Source organism: Vombatus ursinus, unplaced genomic scaffold, assembly GCF_900497805.2.
Source record: "Vombatus ursinus unplaced genomic scaffold, bare-nosed wombat genome assembly UNPS02014801.1, whole genome shotgun sequence".
Classification (NCBI taxonomy): Eukaryota; Metazoa; Chordata; class Mammalia; order Diprotodontia; family Vombatidae; genus Vombatus; species Vombatus ursinus.
The window spans coordinates 8,040,637-8,060,785 of NW_020954579.1; the positions used below are offsets into that span (position 1 = coordinate 8,040,637).

General features: G+C 39.6%; 1 protein-coding gene across 1 annotated transcript in view; it reads left to right on the forward strand.

Moving 5' to 3' along the window:
* The first annotated feature begins 971 nt into the window (after window positions 1-971).
* The window catches only part of NMT1 (N-myristoyltransferase 1), a 55,684-nt gene continuing 36,506 nt past the window's right edge, over window positions 972-20,149 (forward strand). Inside the window, exon 1 of the mRNA XM_027872886.1 lies at window positions 972-1,144. Within this exon, the coding sequence (XP_027728687.1) occupies window positions 1,005-1,144 (140 nt within the window). The 5' untranslated portion in view covers window positions 972-1,004. The remainder of the gene's footprint in view (window positions 1,145-20,149) is intronic.

A 20,149-nucleotide genomic window follows, 5' to 3' on the forward strand; every position in this document is an offset into this window, starting at 1 on the left:
CATAGTTGTTAGCAGTTTGTCCATTAGCTGGTAAGCTTCTGGAATGCAGGATCTGTCTTTTACCTTTCTTTGTATCCCCAGCGTTTAGCACAGTGCCTGGCACACCGTGGGCTCTTAATAAATGCTTATTGACTCAGTCACTGAGCTAAATCTCTGAACCCAACTCCCAAGCTTCAAGAGGCAAAGAAGCCTCTTTGTAATGAAAGGGCCTCCCCAACTACTAACCAGTTGATCCTGCCGCTCCTATCATTCATTAATGGGTTTAGTAGACATCAGAATTTAATCTGCGGCAGTATGCCCAGGAACCAGGTGGAGTGGAGGAAGGGGGAGGGGGTGTAGATTAGCTCTCACCTTTTGCATGGAGGTCCATCTGAACCTTAGCTATGGGCTAAAGAGAACCTTTCCCATTTCCCTCCATCCCCCACAGTTAGTCCTTCTCCCCCAGACCCTCCCCCCAAGAAACACTCCCGCTCTGGAGAATTCCCCTCCTGCCTGCACCCTCGGGCCTCTGTCTCTCACTTACCCCAGAACGGTAACGGTTATTAACAGTAGCAAATAAACTGCTCGCTTAGGGCTTTGGGTTAACTAAGGGTAGGTTAAGGTCAAATCTCAGGTCTTGGAAAAGTCCATGTGAGGTACCCTAGGTAGGCACTGAACTACAACTCCCAGCATCCCACGGGGCAGCTCATGCTCTTAAGAAAGTGTCTACCCTCCCCCACCTTTGAGGCCAGTCTTTCCTCGAAAGGCATCCGAATCCCGAAGACCTCCGGGGACCATCGCTCCTCCAAGAAGACTTTACTGTTAGCTGCGACCCGCCCTCTGACCTCGTGATTTCTGGGTAACGTAGTCCGTTCTGATCGGTTCTCAGAAAATGAACTCTCCCCTTCTACCCGTTCGTTCCCTTCCGTAAAGACTACGAAACCCAGAAAACATCGCCGGTTCCTCCTCGTCCAATAGCAGTCCCTCATGTAGCGGGGCGCGGAGCCCGGCTCTCCCAACTCAAGATGGCGGATGAGAGTGAGACAGCAGTGAAGCAGCCACCGCCGCCGCCGCCTCCGGCGCCGCAGCTGATGGAAGGGAACGGGAACGGCCATGAGCACTGCAGCGACTGCGAGAACGAGGAGGAGAACAGCTACAACCGGGGGTAACGAGTTCCTCCGAGTCCACTTCCTAATCCGTCTCCTCACAACCTGAGTCTCGGGGAGGGGGGGAAGGGGGGTTGTGGGGAACAGCACGGAGCCTAGTCTAACCCCACCTTCGTATTCTCATTTGCTAAGGCGATGGGATTCTGACTGGTGATTGGCTACTTTCTTTGTCAATTACCAGGGGTGGGGACTGTGCAATCAGGGCCTGAGACATTCAATACTCCTATTATATAAAAGTTCTCTGTTATAGTAGTACCCCAGTGTGCTACAGGCCCAACTGAGGGAGGGCTGTTTTTTGTTTATAGTTTTTGTGGCACAACATTTTGGATCCCAATCACAATGTCCTCCAAAGAAAGGAAAGCTACAGAGAGAGAGATGCCCAGTGTAGAGAATAACCTATTCCCAATAAACTAGCAATAAATAGTTCCCTTTAGTGTAGTGCCTTTACCAGCGAAGAAGCCCAACAGGCTTTACAAACCATAATTACGTTGTAAAATAACATTTTGTATCCTTATGTTGCTGCTCGTCACCACCAAAGGATCCGTAGGTCTGAAAGGCCTTATAAACCCTAGGTGGTAGTTATAAGAATCTGATGCCCCTTGTCCCAAAGAGTCCATAAGATTCACGAGCATCATATAATTAGGTATACTAGCATATTTGTACCGTTATCTGTCAAAGTTAGAGGCTGCCAGACATAGTAGATGGAGGGGTGACCTCCCAGGTTGGTTCTAACCTGGGCAGTAGTTGGACCTCTGAAATCTAGCCTTGTTAGAATAAGAAAGTCATTTAGTGCTCTAGGCAACCCTGTAAGATTTATAAGTTACCGATGACTTGCTGATTTGCATCTGCATCAGGAATTTCAATACTGGGAGTTCCCAGATAAACGCAGATTCTTGTGGGCAGGGACTGTATGGTTTTTGTCTTTGTATATTGTGCCTGGCACATTAAGTAGGCTTAATAAATGCCTGGTGAATTGATAAAATCACAAGTCCGGACAAAAACAAAACCATCCAAGTACCCTCTCCCACAAAATTCAAGGAGATAGAATGGAGTTGTGCTTTATATCCAATGGTTCTGGGTCTAATACAGCATCCTTTGTTCAACGTTTTAAGGAGAGTAGTGATTATTAAACTTCCTTTTCTAGCCTTACACAACTGTTTTATACAGTACTATCCTCAAAAAAGAAGGAAATTGATTTGGGCATTGGAATGTGAAAGATTTTTTTTTTATGGGTCAGGTTTTTGCCTTAGAGCATCCAAACCATTGCTTACAAGCTGGAGCCAGCCATTTATTTTCACACTGTTTCAGAGTTTAAGTTCTTTACCAAAAGGTATGGTGGTGTGTGTGATAAGACTCTAAAGTAGGTGTGAGTTTGATCATAGTAGCCATGCTGATAATTTCTTGTATTGGTCTTGGCCTAGCAACAAGTATCCTCCAAAAAGTGAGAAAAAGACATCTTGTCAGAGTTTTGGTTTTATAATTTAATATGTTGCAGTGAGTATTTCATAGAAGATACATTGTTATAAAAGCTTACAAAAAGGAAGAAGCGGAACAGGAAGGAAGCTGCAGTTGTCCCAGAGAGAGGTTAAAGTCAGATATGAGAATTGCTGAAAGTGAAAGTCATTTCTGGAGCAGGAGAATTAGTCTTTTTCTTTTCTCTTTAGATAGTTTGTTTTAACCTTCCTTGCAGAACAGTGGCTGTGAGTACATCCTCCTCTCTCTGTAGGACTAAAGCTAGTTTTGTTTTCTGTAATCTCTTTTTCTGTTTCTTAAATCCTTTTGAGAAATCTTTTCTCAGAATCTTTTTGTTGTTACAGTATAACAAAGTGGCAGCTTTTTTAAAAAGCGAAGTTCAGTACTTGGTTTTGTTCTGTTGGCACAAATGAGCTTCTAATATCACTCTAGGTGTGAATAGAAATGTGAATAAATGAAAAATGAAGGCTGCATTGTAGAGGGAAAGTACTAGTTCTGGTTCTTAGACTTTAAAAATGTGTGTGCAGCTCTTATCTGAGATAAGTTCTTTGCTTTTGGTGTAACCAGAGGGACTCAATTCTGCCCTTGTTCCACAGGTATAAGACTCTTCAGTCCCTTATGCACAGAGTGAAAAAAAAATCACATTTCACTTCTACCACCTTTTTTTTCTTTCTTCAAAGACTAATGTTACAAATTTTGTGCATTTGTGAAGTGCCAAAATAATTTCATAATCTTCAGATGTGGGGTAGAAACCTTCTATAGAATACTCAATGAAAATTAATGGTAGGAAAGGTATTCCTGAAATTCTCTTAGGCCTTTATATTGATGTTGATCATAGCACATACGAGTTGTAAATGGTTCACTGAGTGAATGGTAACAGACTTTGAAATTCAATTAGGCAAACTCTTTATGTCCTTGAAGTTATTATTAATTTTTAAAAACATTACATGATAAAGTGCTTTCATAGACATTCTCACGTGATTTTCCCAGTGGACTGTGACATAATGACTTATGTCTTGATCTCTCAGTAATTTTGCATTCTTTATTAATTAATAGAACATAAGTATTCTGGGTGAATGCTGTAGAAAAATGAACTTGTGTGCAAATTTTTTTCTTCTAATTTTCTAAGAAAGGGTATTCTTCTTAAGGGTATTAGGTATTTGAATAAATAAAATTCATATTCTTATTTGTCTTAAGATGACTTTTTCTGGACAGATGAGGATCTTGGACTAGATAATCTCCAAGATCCCTTACTAAAATTCTATTATTTTAAATGATAAGGCTCTACAGAAGCCTTTGCTCATCTGTATGCTTTATGGTGGTGGTATTTTTGTTGTTGTTATTTGTTTTTAATGTAGAACTTCCAAAGAAGTAGTACTACAAAACATTTAGTACCATAATAGAGGGAAAAATAATAATCGATGTTTCTCGGAATGAGAGGGATGGATACAATTTATTTCCTGAATTCCATAGTGGTTGGTATAATGAATATATACTCTAAGCTGTCAGGAGAGTTCCTCTGTGCTGTGCAATATCAAAACAGAATTATTTCTGATTTATTTTGTCACCAATCCCATTGAGATATTGATAAGCCTTTGGGTTAAAAGCCCATTGATCAGGGTGCACATATTCTTTGGCATTTTCTCCATCATAAGATGGGAACATGTTCTCTTGAAATATTTCTCTACAATGGCATGTTCATTAAAAATTTTTTTAATTCAATTTTATTTTATTTTCAGTTCTGAATTATCTTGGCAATGGCAAGAAAAATTAAATCCATTACAAATATCTATAATTATGCAAAATAAATTCACACATTAGCCATGTCCAAAAAAGAGAGACAAAAAATATGTTTTAATCTGTAATCTGAGTCTATTAGCTCTCTATCTGAAGGTACATAGCATATTTCATCATGAGTCCTCTGGAATTGTGTTTGGTCATTGTATTGAACAGAGTTACCAAGTCTTTCAAAGTTGATTGTCTTTACAATATAGCAGTTAATTGTATAAATTGTTCTCCTGGTTGTGTTCACTTTGCATAAGTTTATACAGGTCTTCAGGTTTTTCTGAAGCCATCCCTTTTATCATTTCTCCGGGCACAATAGTATTTTATCACGAGCATATATCATGTTTGGCCAATCCAAAATTGATGGACATCCTCTCAGTTTCCAATTCTTTGCCACTTTCCAAACTCAATATTCAATCAACATGCCTACTATATGCTGAGCATTATGCTTAGAGATGGGATAGAATTACAAAATAGAGGCATCTCAGCCCTTGAGAAGCTTACACTCTACTAGAGGGATCATTTTAACGTTTTCTCCTACCTCTCAGTCAGAAGGGTTTATCTTCCATGGAGAAGCACAAGAGAAAAGAAGGGTCTTAGAAGTATATTATATAAATTTGCTTTTAGTTAAGCAGTTTTGTTTTTATTCTTCAGCTGCCCCATGTGTGATACTTTCTATACCCATCTGATGGCTTTGTTTGCTTGAGGCTCATGAAAAGAAGGACTCTTTTTCAGTCTGTTTTTCCTTTTCCCCTCCAGCATCCAGTTTTCAAAACCAGATCAAAGCAGAAACAGAGAAACCTCATTACTGATATCAAATAAGCTTTCTAATTTTATTTCCCAATTAAGAGGAGATGTAAAAAGAAACTAATCAAGGACTGCTTCAAAGAGAAGAGAAGCTCAGAAGAAGAAGAAATGAGGAGTAAATGAGAATCTATTTCAGGGAGGCTGTTGCTTGTGGCAAACCAGTTTTGCTGATTCTTCACATTTCTAGACTAACCTGCTCACTAGTTTTATTTCCTAGTTTACTAACAGTTATTATTAATTATTTATTAAGTTTATTAATTTAACATTAACAGTTAATACCTTCATTCAGAGATGCTTTTAAAAGACCAAAATGTACCATCTAGGCAGTGCCCAGGTCTTGGTAACTTAGTATGTTTTTATATTTTTCATAAACTCTTTAGCATTGAAATGATAATTTCGTGTGATAGAGTGCTTAATGGTTTATCAAGCACTTTGCTTACAACCACCCTAAGGTATAGGTAGTATATGTTATTTTACCTGTTTACAGATGAGGAAGAGGGGTAAAGTGACTTCCTCATGGTTATACCACTTGTATTAGAGGTAGGTTTGTACTCAGGTCTCTTATCTCCAAGTCCAGGACTATTTGCACTATAACCCTCTCCATGCCATTGCTACAATTCTGCTGACACTTCTCAGAAGTAGATACTGTTGCTGTCTTGGGGTTAAAAGACTCAAGCAGATACATAGCGTTCTCTTCAAGCCTGCTGTTTTTAAGTGTAAGGAATTTTGATTTTAAGATATAATTGAAAGATCCAACCTTAGTTAATGATTTATTTTAAGTTATTTTAAATTATGGGCTAACCCTAACCTTCTGTTTCCTCAAACCTCATAAACTCTTGCATTTCATCTCAGCCACACACAGGGATGGCTACACCCTCGATTTTGATATTACTCAGAAATGTTCCATCTCTGAGATCAAAAACTGATATTCTTCAGTCTGTCTGATCAAAACCTGTCATTCCATCCCTCTCAATGGCTTCCCTCTCCTATTCTTTTTCTTCATCACGACCTCCAGTTTCTCTTGCCCTTAGTGCTTTGGAAGTTCATTACCTGGGTTCTGACTTAATTTTCTCTCTTCCCAGTCTCAATCCTATAGTTAACCAGTTCAGTTCTACACTGCCCTCTGCTCAATTCCCTTGTCACCTTGTATTTTGCTGAAATTGCCTTGTTAACATTTAATCCTGGGTAGCCCTGCTATCCATCTCCTTTCCTACTCATATGCTCCATAATGGAGGAAGTCATCCAATTGAGCTGACTGGGTTCACCACAAATTTAGGTTATCTAACCTCAACTGGGCCCTCACTGCATTAAGTCCGTACTTTTATCCTTTCCTAATTGACTTACTATCCCACTTGAAGAGACTGTTGAAGACCTCCTTTTCCCTCAAACTTTCCACTCTTCCCCCCACCTTAGCAGGCCTCACTTTATAATGTATTGAGAAAATTCATTCTGAGCTCCCATTTCTTTCTTTCTTCATCTTACATTTCCTTGAATCAGCCTTACATTCTGTCCTCTTTTACTCTGTCGAATGAAGAGATGGCCATTCTCACCATGGTCAACCTCACTACCTGTTGTTTTTGATCCCATCCCCTCCCAAGTCCTTCATCTGATTGCCCCTATTATTATCTTCAACTGGCCTCTCATCTTTAACCTCTCCTTTTCCCCTGGTTCCTTCCAAGTTACTTACAGACATGCTTAAAAAACTCTCACTAGGGCACTATCCATCTCCACTAGCTATTATGCTGTATCTCCCTTTCTCAGCTAAACTCCTTTAAAAGGCTGTTTACACTTGTTGCCTTCATGTCCTCTCTACTAATTCTCATATGAGCTCTCTGCAATTTGGCTTCCAACCTCATTCAACTGGAACTGAGCTCTCCAAAGTTACCAATGCTCTCTTAATTGACAAATTTAGTGGGCCTTTCTTAAACTTCATTTTTCTTGGGCTCCCTGTACCATGTTGACACTGTTGACTATCCCTCTCTTCTTGGATACTTTCTTCTCTCTAGGTTGGGGTTGTTTTTTTTTTTCAATTGATGTGTCTTGGTTCTGCTTTGCTAGAGCTTTAGCTATGTGATGCCCACTGTGTGCACCTCAAGGCTCTGTCCTTAGCAGTCTTTTGTTCCCTCTTTATACTCTCACTTGTTAACTTTATCAGTTTCCATGGGTTTACAGATGATATTTGTATCCAGCCCCAGTCTCTTTCCTGTCCTCTAGTCATGCATCAGCAACTACCTATTTTACCTTTCCATCTGAATATAGAAAGCTTATCTTTCCCTCCAAACCTGTCTCTCTATTTCTTTTAAGAACCTCACCATCTTTGTAGTTATCCAGGTTCACACCCTTTTTGTTGTCCTCTGCTCCTCACTCCCCATAGTCAAATCAGTTTTCAAATCTTTATATTTCTACCTCTACATCATCTCTTTGGTCTGTCACCTTTATCGCTATTCATACAGCCACCATCTAGGTTTAGGCCCTCATCACCTCTTCCCTGGACAATTGCAGTGACCTCCTAATTGTTCTCTTTGCCTCAAGTCTCTCCCAATTCCAATCCTCTGCCACATAGCTGCCAAAGTGATATTTCTATAACATAGGTCTGATCATATCACTGTCCCCTTACCCAGTGAAAGTTTCTTTGCCTCTTAAAGCCCTTCACACCCTCGTGCCTACCTACACTACTTCCAGCCTTGTTATACATCTTTTGTTTATAAGACTGTATCAGGAATGTCTGATGTTTACATCTAGAATTAGATGTAGATGGTCATAACTCAATCTTTGTAGTGAGGCTCATTCTTTATCTCTCTAACCCACTGACTTTTCTGAGATGTCTGAAGAGTTCCATTCTGAACTTCCTTAATGCCTTTTCCTGTTAATGGGCTAAGCTTTCTTCTAGGTAGAGAATATGAAGGAATAAGAGGAGAAAGTACTTGCCTTTGGACCAGTTCAGCCTTTGACCATTTCCTGAGTTTGTTGATATGGATTTTGTAGCTTTTAATTTGACTTTAATAATAATAGCTAACACTTAAACTGTGTTAGGCACTGTGCTAAGTGCTTTACAATTATAATCTTATTTGATCCTTACAACAACCCTGGGAGATAGGTGCTATTATTATCCCCATCTTACACATGGGGAAACTGAGGCAAGCAGGCTAAGTGACTTGCCTGGGGTCACAAAGCCAGTAAATATCTGAGGCTAGACTTGAACTCAGGTTCTCTATGCACTGCACCATCAGTTACTCACCAATTTCTTCCACATAGACCATTATACCATACAAATTTGGTGACGGTTTCCAGTCAGTGTTTAAATAAAGTCATGGAAGAAGTTTCTTAACCATGGTAGTAATTACCTATAGACAACAGCCACTTTTACTTTGGAGTTGATAGGCCACTGTCTAGAATAGCATTTATACTTTTTGTTCTCTTCCTGGAAATACTAGGCCTTTTGTACCCTCTTGTTTCCCCAAAATGAATTTTCCTCAAAGAGTTTTTCATACCGGAGGCTTGACTAGTGAGCTAGGGGAATGAGGTGGAACAAAGATGAAATTTTAAAAATTCTTTGCCACAACCTAGTTTTTTTTTTCATTGAACCTCTGTGGCAATCCTAAAATCTTTGTATTTTGCAAAAGAGTGCAGGAGGCGATTTTATACAAATTGTTGACCAGTGCAAACATGTGGAACCCAATGTACTGTATTAATGGTCCTGCCTACTCAACAGTATGTGAACTGGGACTCTGGAATACTCCATTATACACCATGTGATTTGCCATCTGGACAGCCCCTTATAAATACCATTTCATTTGCCATTCTTGGGGCTGTCTGGATTCTAATAGGATTACAAATGTAAGTATCATACCTCATGAGTAAATTGGTTTGCCAGAAAGATTTCCCTATGTCTAAAAATAGAATCAAAAGGATATTAAAGACTAGAGTTTGTTTTCACTAAATTGTCCTGAAAGCCTGACTTGTAGCCAGACAGATAAATTGATATTTCTTAGGGCAGAAACTGAGAGGCATAAGTTGTTTATTTGTTCCCTGAATTATTTTTTTCTTGGTCTTAGGCTATGACCTAAAACTGTGATGTATGTTTTAGATATTGATATCATTTTTAAAAATTACAGTGTTATCTATTATAGTAGGGATATTGTTGGCACTGGGGAAGACAGGGCAATAGGAAATATACATTAAAAACTTAAGCCAGTAGCTTGAAACTGTATATTTACTTTGCTTTCATAGGATGCTTTGATTAAAAAAAAATTTGATTTTTTTTTAATTAAAAAAACAAAAAACAAAAACACCAAAATCCTTTTCCATAGAAAGTATTAAGTGTTTTTGTTGGCAGTCTTTGTTATTTGAACTTTCATATTTTCTTTCTATTTTTTGGATTTAATCAAGCAATTAATAAGTAGTTATTGAATACCTACTATGTGTTATACTGCTCTTTACTCTCAAAAAATTTAAAATTTGATAAAGTGACGTGACATAACAGTGAACCTTCTTGTGGGTACTGCTTCTACGTAACACAAATGGAAACCCCTACATGGCTTAGTAGGAAGTCATCAGGAGGGACCAAAGAAATCCATCACCCTGTGGCCAACCTGTTGATGAGGAGTCTTTCAGAATGTGACTAGCCTGGTCTGTGATCAGCAGACATTCTGGTGCCCTGGGATCTTGCTCGAAGCTTTTCCAGCTTGTTGTAAGTCCCACCACAGCTTATACTTCATATGACCTTCAAAAGCCCATGTCACATCCATGCTAAGTGTAGACATCAGAATAAATTGGTTTGCCAGAAAAGTTTGAGGGGGAAATTGTGTGGTAGCTAATACAAAATCAGTATCAGAAAAGAGAGAGATTAACCAAGCTTGGAAATTAGGGCAGCAGAATATGATGGTAAGAACTTTCTTCTTACTCAGGGGACTTTGGGCAATCTACTTAATCTTCCTGAGCCTTAGTTTACCTCATCTGTAAAATGGGAAGGACAATGAGCAAATTGATCTCTCGGAGTCCATGATGTGATTGGTGGAAACAGTGGGAACTTGAGCAGGGTTTTAAAGGAGAGGTAGGATTTCGGTAGTGAGAAAGGCATTTTAGGTGAAGGGACCACCGGGAGCAGAGACACTGAGGTAGGACTGAGCATGGCACATTCATGGGACTGCCTGCATGAAGGGGAGAGCGTGTATTTGTGTGGGGGGTAGTAAGACATCAAGTTGATTAGGTAGATTTTATAAGCTAGAGGAGTCTAGACTGGATGCAGTAAGAAACAGAGATCCATGGTAAGTTTTAAAGCAAGATAGTGCTGTAATGAAAGTGGTATTTAAGGGAGAAAAGAAATGCTGACAGCTGTGTGCTTGATGGCTTGGTGGGAGGAAAAAGTGGAGTCAGGAAGACTAATGGGAAGGTTGTTGCAATCATTTAGACATGAGGTGAAGAAAATGGAGAGGAAAAATCAAAAGGATTTTGTTAACTGACTGGATAGAACAGATTAAGGAGAGAGATGAGTCCAATATTTTGAAAATGATAATAGCAACAGAAATAGGAAAATTGGTGTGGGGCAAATGGCTATGCAGGCCAAGTCTATTTAAGTCTTAACAATAAAGCCAACATTTCTTATTGAAAATATGGGAAGGAGAGCAGGGATTACTGTAGTGAGATTTAAGACTTACAAAGCACTTGACATACATTATCTCCTTTGATCCACAAACATCCATCTGAGATAAGTACTATGGGTATTTTTTAATCCCTATTTTTCAAATGAGGAAACTGAAACTTAGGTTAAATTATTTATCCATGGCACTACAAATGGCAGAGGCAGGGTTTGAACTTAGGTCCCCTGACTTGAAGCACAATGCTTTTTAATTGTATTACCCTTGGTAGAAAAGTCAGGGATTTTGTTTGTGTATCTCCTGAAATATCAGTGCTGTGAAAATGCTTAGTCTCTTCTCCTGGGCCCTTATTTGATGAAACAGAAAATAATGGTTAAGAATTGAAGACCCTGCTGGTACTCTGGCCAGTTCTTCAATTTCCTCTACTCCAATGATATCCACCTCCACCTTCTTTTGGCCATCCATGTTATTGGTCATACCTTACCTTAGATGGTGCCTTAGATATCTTAGACATTATTTTCTTACGTATCTTAGACATTACCATCATTTGACACTCCTCCATTTTCAAAATCTACAACTTAAAATTTTTCTCTGATCACAATCTCCTGTCCTTCTACTTTTCCTACTAGTTTCTTATTTTTACCATGGTCTCTGGTTCCTGCATCCCTCCCTGTTCTCTCAGTCATAGGTGATGGGATCTATGAGGTAATAGGATATAGAGCTGGAAGGAAGGAAAGAAACAAGCATTTATCAAGCGCCTACTATGTGCCAGGCACTGTGCTAACCACTTTACAAGTATCTAATTTGATCCTCACAACAACCCTGGAAGGCAGTTGCTATTATGATCCCCATTTTACGGATGAGGAAATTGAGGTGGACAGCAGTTAAGTGACTTGCCCAGGATCTCACAGCTGTCCACTGTGGTGCCATCTGGCTGGGAGGAACCCCAGAGGCCATCTGGTCCAAACCTATTATTTTATAGGATCTATAACCAAAAAGGGACCTCAGGCAGTCCGGTCCCCACATTTTACAGATGAAACTGAAAGACTTGTCCAAGCTCACATAGGTCATAAGTGTCAGAGACAGGATTTGAATCCAGGTTTTGTGGCTTCCCTTTCTTGCCCTTCAGCTTACGTCAGCCATGTCAACAGGACATCATCTTCCACTCTCAGAGCCCTTACTTGCCCTGTAATCCTTCTGATGTTCCAGTCCTTCTAAAGTACCCAAACCTGAAACATCTTTATACTTGTCTTCCCTGTTCCATCTATAAGCTACCCAGCACTGCTAGAAGTCATGAAATTTTGCTGATTGCAAATTCATACTATCTGAACTCAGCTTGACTTGCATAGCAATCTTTTTATTCATCAATGTTTTCCTAATCCAGTCCCTGTAGTAGCTATTACAAACCTTTATCCTCTAGCCCCTAATTCCATTCATAACTGTTTCTCAGTAGCTGACCTTGCCTCTCACTTTATTGAGAAGATTCAGGCCATCTATATCTCTCCTCTGCACTTAAATCTTTTCTTTACCTTTACCCATTTTCTTTTCCTTTTTTCCAGGTAGGCGTACCCTTCCACTTAACAGCCTTGATCCCTTCCCTTCCCTTCCCACTGCTTTGAGGACCTTGCTGCATTGATCATTTTCTCTTGTTGGTGGTCTATACTTGCTACTTCCACTTACTCGGTCCCTTGAAATTTGGTTTTGTCCCCACTGAAACCACTCTCTAGGGTCACCAGGGATTTTTTAGTTGTCAGATTCAGGCTTTTTTTTCTCAGTCTGTATCCTCCATGGTGGAATGGAAAGAGATTGGATTTGGAGGCATATTTCCACACTGGCCATGTTGTGAAAGAAGAAACAGAACAAAAGGGAAAAGCCACACAAAAAAAGTGAAAATAATATGCTTCAGTCTGCATTCAGACTCCATAGTTCTTTCTCTGGATGTGGATAGCATTTTCTGTCATGAGTCTTTTGAAATTGTCTTGAATTATTGTATTGCTGAGAAGAGCTAAGTCAATCATAGTTGATCATCTCACAGTGTTACTTTTACTGTGTACAGTGTTCTCCTGTTTCTGCTCACTTCACTCAGTATCAATTCATGTAAGTCTTTCCAGGTTTTTCTGAAATCTTCCTCCTTGACATTTTTAATAGCACAGTAGTATTCCATTACATTCATATACCACAAATTGTTCAGCCATTCCCCAATTGATGGGCATTCCCTCAATTTCCAATTCTTTGCCCCCCAAGAAGCTGCTGTAAACATTTTTGTACAGGTAGGTCCTTTTCCCTTTTTTTGTGATCTCTTTGGGATACATCCCTAGTAGTGGTATTACCGGATTAAAGGGTATGCATCGTTTTATTTCCTTTGATATGTTCCTGACTGCCTTCTGGACATCTACACTTGGATATCCTATTGGCACTTCATACTCAATAAATCTACATTTTAACTCATTCTCTTTCCTCACTAAACCTATTCCAGTCCTGCAGCCAATGCCCAATTAGCTTCTAAATCCTGTCTGTTCTGCCTTTGCGATATTTCTTGTATTCATCCCTTTCTTTCTACTCCCACTCCTTATCTCTCTCCTGCACTTTATATCCTCCTAACTGGTCTCCTTGCCTCCAGTGTCTCACTCCTCTAGACCAAGAGTAAGCAAACTGAAGCCCAGCAAGTCTGTTTAAAAATGTTAATCATTCATAGCTTGCAGGGGGTACACAGCTCTTGGGCAGTAGTAGTTTCCCAACTCCTGCTTAGACCATCTTTCCCACAGGCTGCCATAATAATCTTCCTAATGCACAGGTGTGACCACGGAACTTCCTTGAATCCTTACTGACTGTAGGGTAAAATACAGATCCCTTAGACTGCTACTAAAGGCGTATATTTCCAGTCTCTTTTCTAGCCATTTTTCATACTATTTCCTTTTTATACTCATCTTTATAAGCCCAAATACACTACTAACTGTTCTCCAGGCTCATCCTATATTCTCACACCTTCATGCATTTCATAGAATTACAGAACTTGAAAGCTGGGGGAGATCCTAGTGGCCATGTAGCCCATTCCATACACAACAGAATCCCTGCTATAGCATACCCCACAAGCTGTATTTGTGTAGACTGTGCTTGGACTTCATTCCCAACCTATCTCAGGTGTGTCTTCTCCATGAAGCTTTGCCTGATTCTCTCTAGTTGAAAGTTCCCTTTCTTACCTCATTTTCTTAGTGTTCTTTATCTAGATTACTCTTTTGTTCTAAAACATCATTTGTATCATGCGTATTTGTATAATCACCCATCTATTAGATTGTGAGTTCCTTGAGGCCCTTGAATGTAGGAACTGGATCATTTTTCATCTTTTTTATTCTCAGTATCTAGCACAATGTCTTTGTATGTATTTTGATAGCTCTATGATCTCTATGATGTGGGTACTTTTCCAAAGCTATAGATTGCAGCCCATCCTTGCCTCCAAATTCTGTGCCACTGGGTTACTTCATTGTAGTGTGCAGGTAACTTTCTGTTCTTAAAGGCGTATTCCCAGCCTAGTGCTACTCCTGGTAGCTTCTGCTCTGCCGAAAAGGCTTCAGGACTGGTTCTGGTTATAGACGTTTTCTTCCTTTGAAGTACTAACATGGGCTAAGTATGAAGGTAGACTAGTAGCCTGACCAGTAGGCTCCACTTGGTGATGAATTCTTTGGCCATGGCAACCCATGTTACACAACCTTTACGTATAATATTCACTTAGTAAGTATTGAGTTGAATTAGAATTTAGATAGCTAATCCATCCCCTACTGTGATAAATTTTCTGTTCCACCCTCAAGTAGATTTTATTATCCCATTGGGTATGGAGGAGGAGCAGAGTTATAGAATAGAATTTATGTTATCTCTAAAGTCCCTCATTGTGCTGAAAATCACACTTTGGTCTTCTGGACAAGGTCAAATGGACACTTCAACCTATTTCTAATAAAAAGCACTTAAGTTGACTTACTAACCTGTGGCTTCTCCGCTACCTACCCTCTTCCCCCATTTCTTCCTTCATCCTTGATTCACGGGAACACATCTGACTACACTCTCTTTAGGCATTTTGACTTAAAATTACTTATTTGTCTTTTCAAAGTACCATTTCTTGATTGCATGTATTCCCTTTATCTGCGGTTTTTCTTCCAATTCTTTTAACTCTCATTCTGCCAATCAGATTCATAACCTGTTTTTGAGAAAAAGGAGGAAGAAAGAGTACCTACTCCTTGCCTTCTGCGCAGAGAAAAGAAGCTTTATCCCATGTAGGAGAGCTCCTTTCTGTAGGAGGTAAGCAGGATTTTCTAGGAGAAGAGATAAACTTTCATAGCTCCCACTTCTTACCACTTATCTCTACTTAACCTCTGTTGTCAGCACCCATCCACTCTTAGGAGAGGCCTAGGAATAGAAATCCTGCCTCTGGAAAGGGGTGAAGATAAAGGAAATTGGAAATCACAGGATCTAAGAGCTAGAAGGGACCTCAGGAGCTATTTAGCCTGCCCCAGAATCCTTCCTACCACACATCCCAACAAGTAGTTCCAAGTCTTATTTTGAAGATCTCTGAATGAAGGGAAACCCACTGCCTCTTGAGTCATTTCATCCCATCTTACTCTTGGATAGTTCTGATCGGAAGAAAGTTGGTTTTTTGTTTTTAAAGATTAAACCTAAATTTGCCTCTCTATAACTTACCCTCTTTGTCTCAATTCTGCCTTCTGTAATCAGGTGGAATAAGTCTAGTCCCATTTTCATGTAATAGACCTTTTCTGTACTTGAAGACAGCTATCTTGTCTTCTCTTTGTCTTTTCCCCTCCAGTCTAAATATCCCCAGTCCCTTCCAACAGTTCCTCTTGGCATGTACCTTTCTATCTTATTTACCCTATACAGAACACATCTCCACTTATTTATGTCTTTTTCAAAATGTGACAGCTATAACTGAACACAGTGTGTTCACTGGAATCTAAACAGAGCTGAAGTTAGCAGAACCATTACCTCTCTTGGTCCGTACTTTATGCCTATTTTAACACAGCGTAGGATAGCATTAGCTTTTTAAGATGCCATGTCATACCATTGGCCCCGTAACAGTCATATCTTTTTTACGAGAATTGTTCAAAGATAGAAATATTTCTGTGTCTCTTTCTGCTAGACCTTATCCATCTGTTCATTCCTCAATTGAATTTTGTTTCCAAGAAGAAACAACAGTGTTCTGAAAGACTGTTGTGTTTTTACCTTTGATCCTAGAATTTAAAAATGAGAAGGAAGCTAGACGTAATGGAGTTCAACTTTCTCACTTTACAGATGAGTTAAATAAGGCTCAGTGAAGTGATTTACTTTAGGCTCTTCCTATTAATATCAGGTGCCATCCAGAGAGTATAAACCTTGTGTAATTGATTTGGAGACAGATTCCAGTACTAACTTAATTGCTGAATAAAGTAAGTTATACTTGCCTTGCTATGCTATGTGCAAAAGTTCTGGCCAGACTCCATTGTGAAGAACATCAAAGAGATTATCTGAATTCTAGGATTCTTCTTATGGTTTGAATCTTAGTTTATAGGGAGCAGAAATATCCTTTGATGATGTCCCTGATAAGCCTGGATCCTAGTTTCTTCAGAAATGGAACCAAAGCATTTGGGGCCATTCTAATTTTTCTTGGCTTCTTTGGTTTAGGGATGTCCAGAGATTTAGCAGCCTAAGCCTGGTCAGTTGCCTTACTAGGTCCCTGTAGTTTCCTGCAGTGCTCAAGGCATCTAATCTCTTGTAATGAAAGATTTATAATTATTCTGAAGAACAAATTTTGGGCTACTGTTGTTCATCAAGTTGGACTTCTTGGAAGTCTCCCCTTAAGCAATCCTTTTAATGTGGTTTGGATGTAGAAAAAGTTGAGCATTCACAATATACTCTTATAGAAAGTGGTTTAATACCTGGAGTTCTGTAAAAGGACCAAGTTTCTATCCTCCCTCAGCTCTTAAACTGTGTATATTTGGTGAGCAAGTTAAGACAGGATTCCCCCCCCCCATTACACCATTTGTTGGTACAAGCCTGTACAAGGAAAACTATACCAACTTCTTAGCTTTTTGTGTCTGTGTGTGCCTAGGAGTTAATCTGGCATTCATACTGATAATACATAAAATAGAACAAGATTCCTACCATTCTTTCTTCTTCCATAGTTACTAATACTTACAGTAGCATGAAAATATTTCTATTGGCTATCCAAAGCAAATTGGAAATAATTATAAGCAGGATTACAAATTTTGCCATGCCTTTGATGACCACAAGCTCAATTTTGAAAATTTGTGAAGTGGGTGAGCGCATCTTTTGACCATTCCTACTTTTCAAATTAAAAGCAGTCATCACATACACTTTGCTCATTTGAATTTGATTTTTGTTACTCATTCCTAATGTTCATACTCTGTGCTACGTGACTTTACCCAACAGAACAATATCTTAATACCTTAATCTTGATCCTTTTTAGCCGTCATTCCTTTACTGTTGTATTATGAACATGATTTCATCTAAGTCATTTAATAGTGCTTGGTCATACATTCCATAAACTGATATGAATGAGGAATTAAAGGCAGGGAGCTATTTCGTCACCTAACAACTACTAGAATTTAAGTTTAGTAACTTCTCTAGGAGTCCTGGGACTGATGGAAAAGGATTACTATCCCCTGAATAAGTAAACTCAATTGAATAGAAATGGGCTGACTGAGCAGATATATCTGTGTATTAACAAAATTGAATTACATATGTTATTACTTTAGGAGATCAATTATTCCATCAGGATCAGTGCTTCATCCATTAATATATATTACAACCTTTTGCCCCTTAATATATGATTTCATGAGTTACTGTGGCAAAAAAAAAAAATAGTTCTTGGTGCCAAACTTTTCTGAAAATAGCCAAGCTAGTTCTTAAAGTCTTTAATTCATCAGTCCCATACTCTTTCCAGTTTGGTAAAGGACTTGGCAGACTTGAGACAAGGAGTCCAATTAGGAAGTCGTCGCAGTTGTCTAGGAAAGAGATGATGAGGGCCTAAACCTAGATAGATGGTGATTGTGTGAGTAGTGATAAGGGGACAAATGGAAGAGATGATGTAGAAATAGCAAGATTTGAAAACTGATTGAATACAGGGAGTGAGGAGCAGAGGACAACAAAAAAAGGTGCAATCTTGGATAACTAAAAAGATATTTCTTAACAGAAATAGGGAAGTTTGGGAAAGGGATGGGTTTGCAGGAAAAGATAGGTCTTACTTTAGAGATGTTGCATTTGAGGTGTCTGTAGAACTTCCAGATGGGAAAGTCTAAAAGGTAGCTGCTGATGCTGAACTGGAGCTCAGGAGAGAGAATGGGGCTGGATGTATAAGTCATCTGTAAACCCATGTCAGCAGTAGGGAGGAGCCAGTAGATAGGGAGAGATTGAAGATTAGTGGGGTATGGCAGTGAGCCACTGGAGGAATTAAGAGGGGATAAGATCAGAGACATGTAGAGGGGTGGCCTAGAGAGTGGGGGACTGATATCAAAGGACAGTGAGGTAAAGAGAAAGGGCAAGGGGGAGCACACAATAAATGGCTCTGTTTTCTAACTACATTATGAGTCGAGGCCTTCAGTTGAGAGGGTTGGGGGAGTGAAGGTGAGGGAGGCTAGTGGAGATAAGAAGTTTGCAACTGTCTCAGTTAAGAGTAAAACAGAGAATTAGGGAGGAAGAACAAAAGGATTACCTTAAAGTGAAGACCTCTTTGAAGTTAAATAATGATCCAGTATGGTACACCATTCTGTAGTATGTGAGTAGGAGTGCAGGAGATGAATGATAGGTACAATTCGTAATTGGTGTTGTCAAGGTGTGTGTGTGGTGATAGGACAAGGGAACAAGGGATTAGAAATACAGGGTAGTGTATAATTGAACGGGAAATGGCACGACAAGGATTTCTAATGGTGAGCATCATGATAGATACAAGTAAGCAGGGAGATAGTAAGGGAGCACCTAGCTGACCTTGATGAATTCAAATTCCTGGCTCAGATGAAGTACATATATCCTTAGGTCCCAAAAGAACTGGAACATATTATCGCTGAACCACTGTCAATGAGATTTGAAAGATCATGGGCAATTCCTGGGAAAATACTAGAATGGATCATTTAAAAGATGGCTGCCTAATAGCCATAAAAGAAAGTAGCTATTCTAAAGAGCTTCCTTGGCTTTATCAAGAACAGGTCATACCAGATTCATCTGATATCCTTTTCTGACAGGATCCCTAAGCTAATGGAAGAGAATGCTGTGAATGTGGTTTACCTACATTTTAGCAAAGCTTGTAAAGATGGATGTGGACTAGATGATCATACAGTCAGATGGATTCACTAGTGGAGGGCCAGACTCAAATCATAGTTGTTGGTGGTTCACTGATAGTATGCCAGGAGGTTTCCGGTGGAACACCCCAGTGATTTGTGCTTGTCCCAGTATTGGTTAACATTTTTTTCAGTGACTTAGATAAAGATGTAAATTGTACTTTTGTCAGACTTGCATATGACACTAGGCTGGGGAGGATAGCTAACCCCCTTAACTACTGAGTCAGAATCCTACAAGCTCTTGACAGGCAAGAGAAACAGGTCAGCAAACAAGGGTAAACAAAAACAAGGGCAGGTCAGATCTGGCCTTCTGGCCATAGTTTGCTCATAGAGCATTGCTAAATTTATTAAGATGAAATCCAATAGGAAAAACCATAAAGCTTTGCACTTAAGAACAGTCAGCTTCACAAGTATAACATGGAGGTGTGGTTAGCAGTTTTCTGAAAAGGATAGGGGGATCTTAGTGGACTTCAGTCTTAATATGAGTCATCAGTGTCATGTAGCAGCCAAAAAAGCAAATGCAATCTTGGCCTACATCAAGAAGGACACACCCTCCAGGAATTGAGAGATGATAATCCCACTCTGCCCTTATCTGTATTATTGTGCTCAGTTCTGGAAACCCCACATAGAGCACTGACAAACTGGATTGTCCAGAGGAAGGCAACCAGGATGATAAAAAGCCTTGAGGCCATGACAGGTCTGTGGATCAGTTGAAGGAATTAGGCATGTTTAGCCTGGAGAAGAGAAGACTTGGGGTAGACATGGTAGCTGTCCTTCAGTATTTGAGAGGTTCTTTTTTGTGGAGGAGGGATTAGATTTTTTTTTTTTTTTTTTTTTTAGTTTTTAGACAATTGGGGTTAAGTGACCTGCCCAGGGTCACACAGCTAGTAAGTGTCAAGTGTTGGTCTGAGGCCGAATTTGAACTAAAGTCCTCCTGACTTCAGGGCCGGTGCTCTATCCATTGCACCACCTAGCTGCCCCTAGGGATTAGATTTCTTTAAGAATC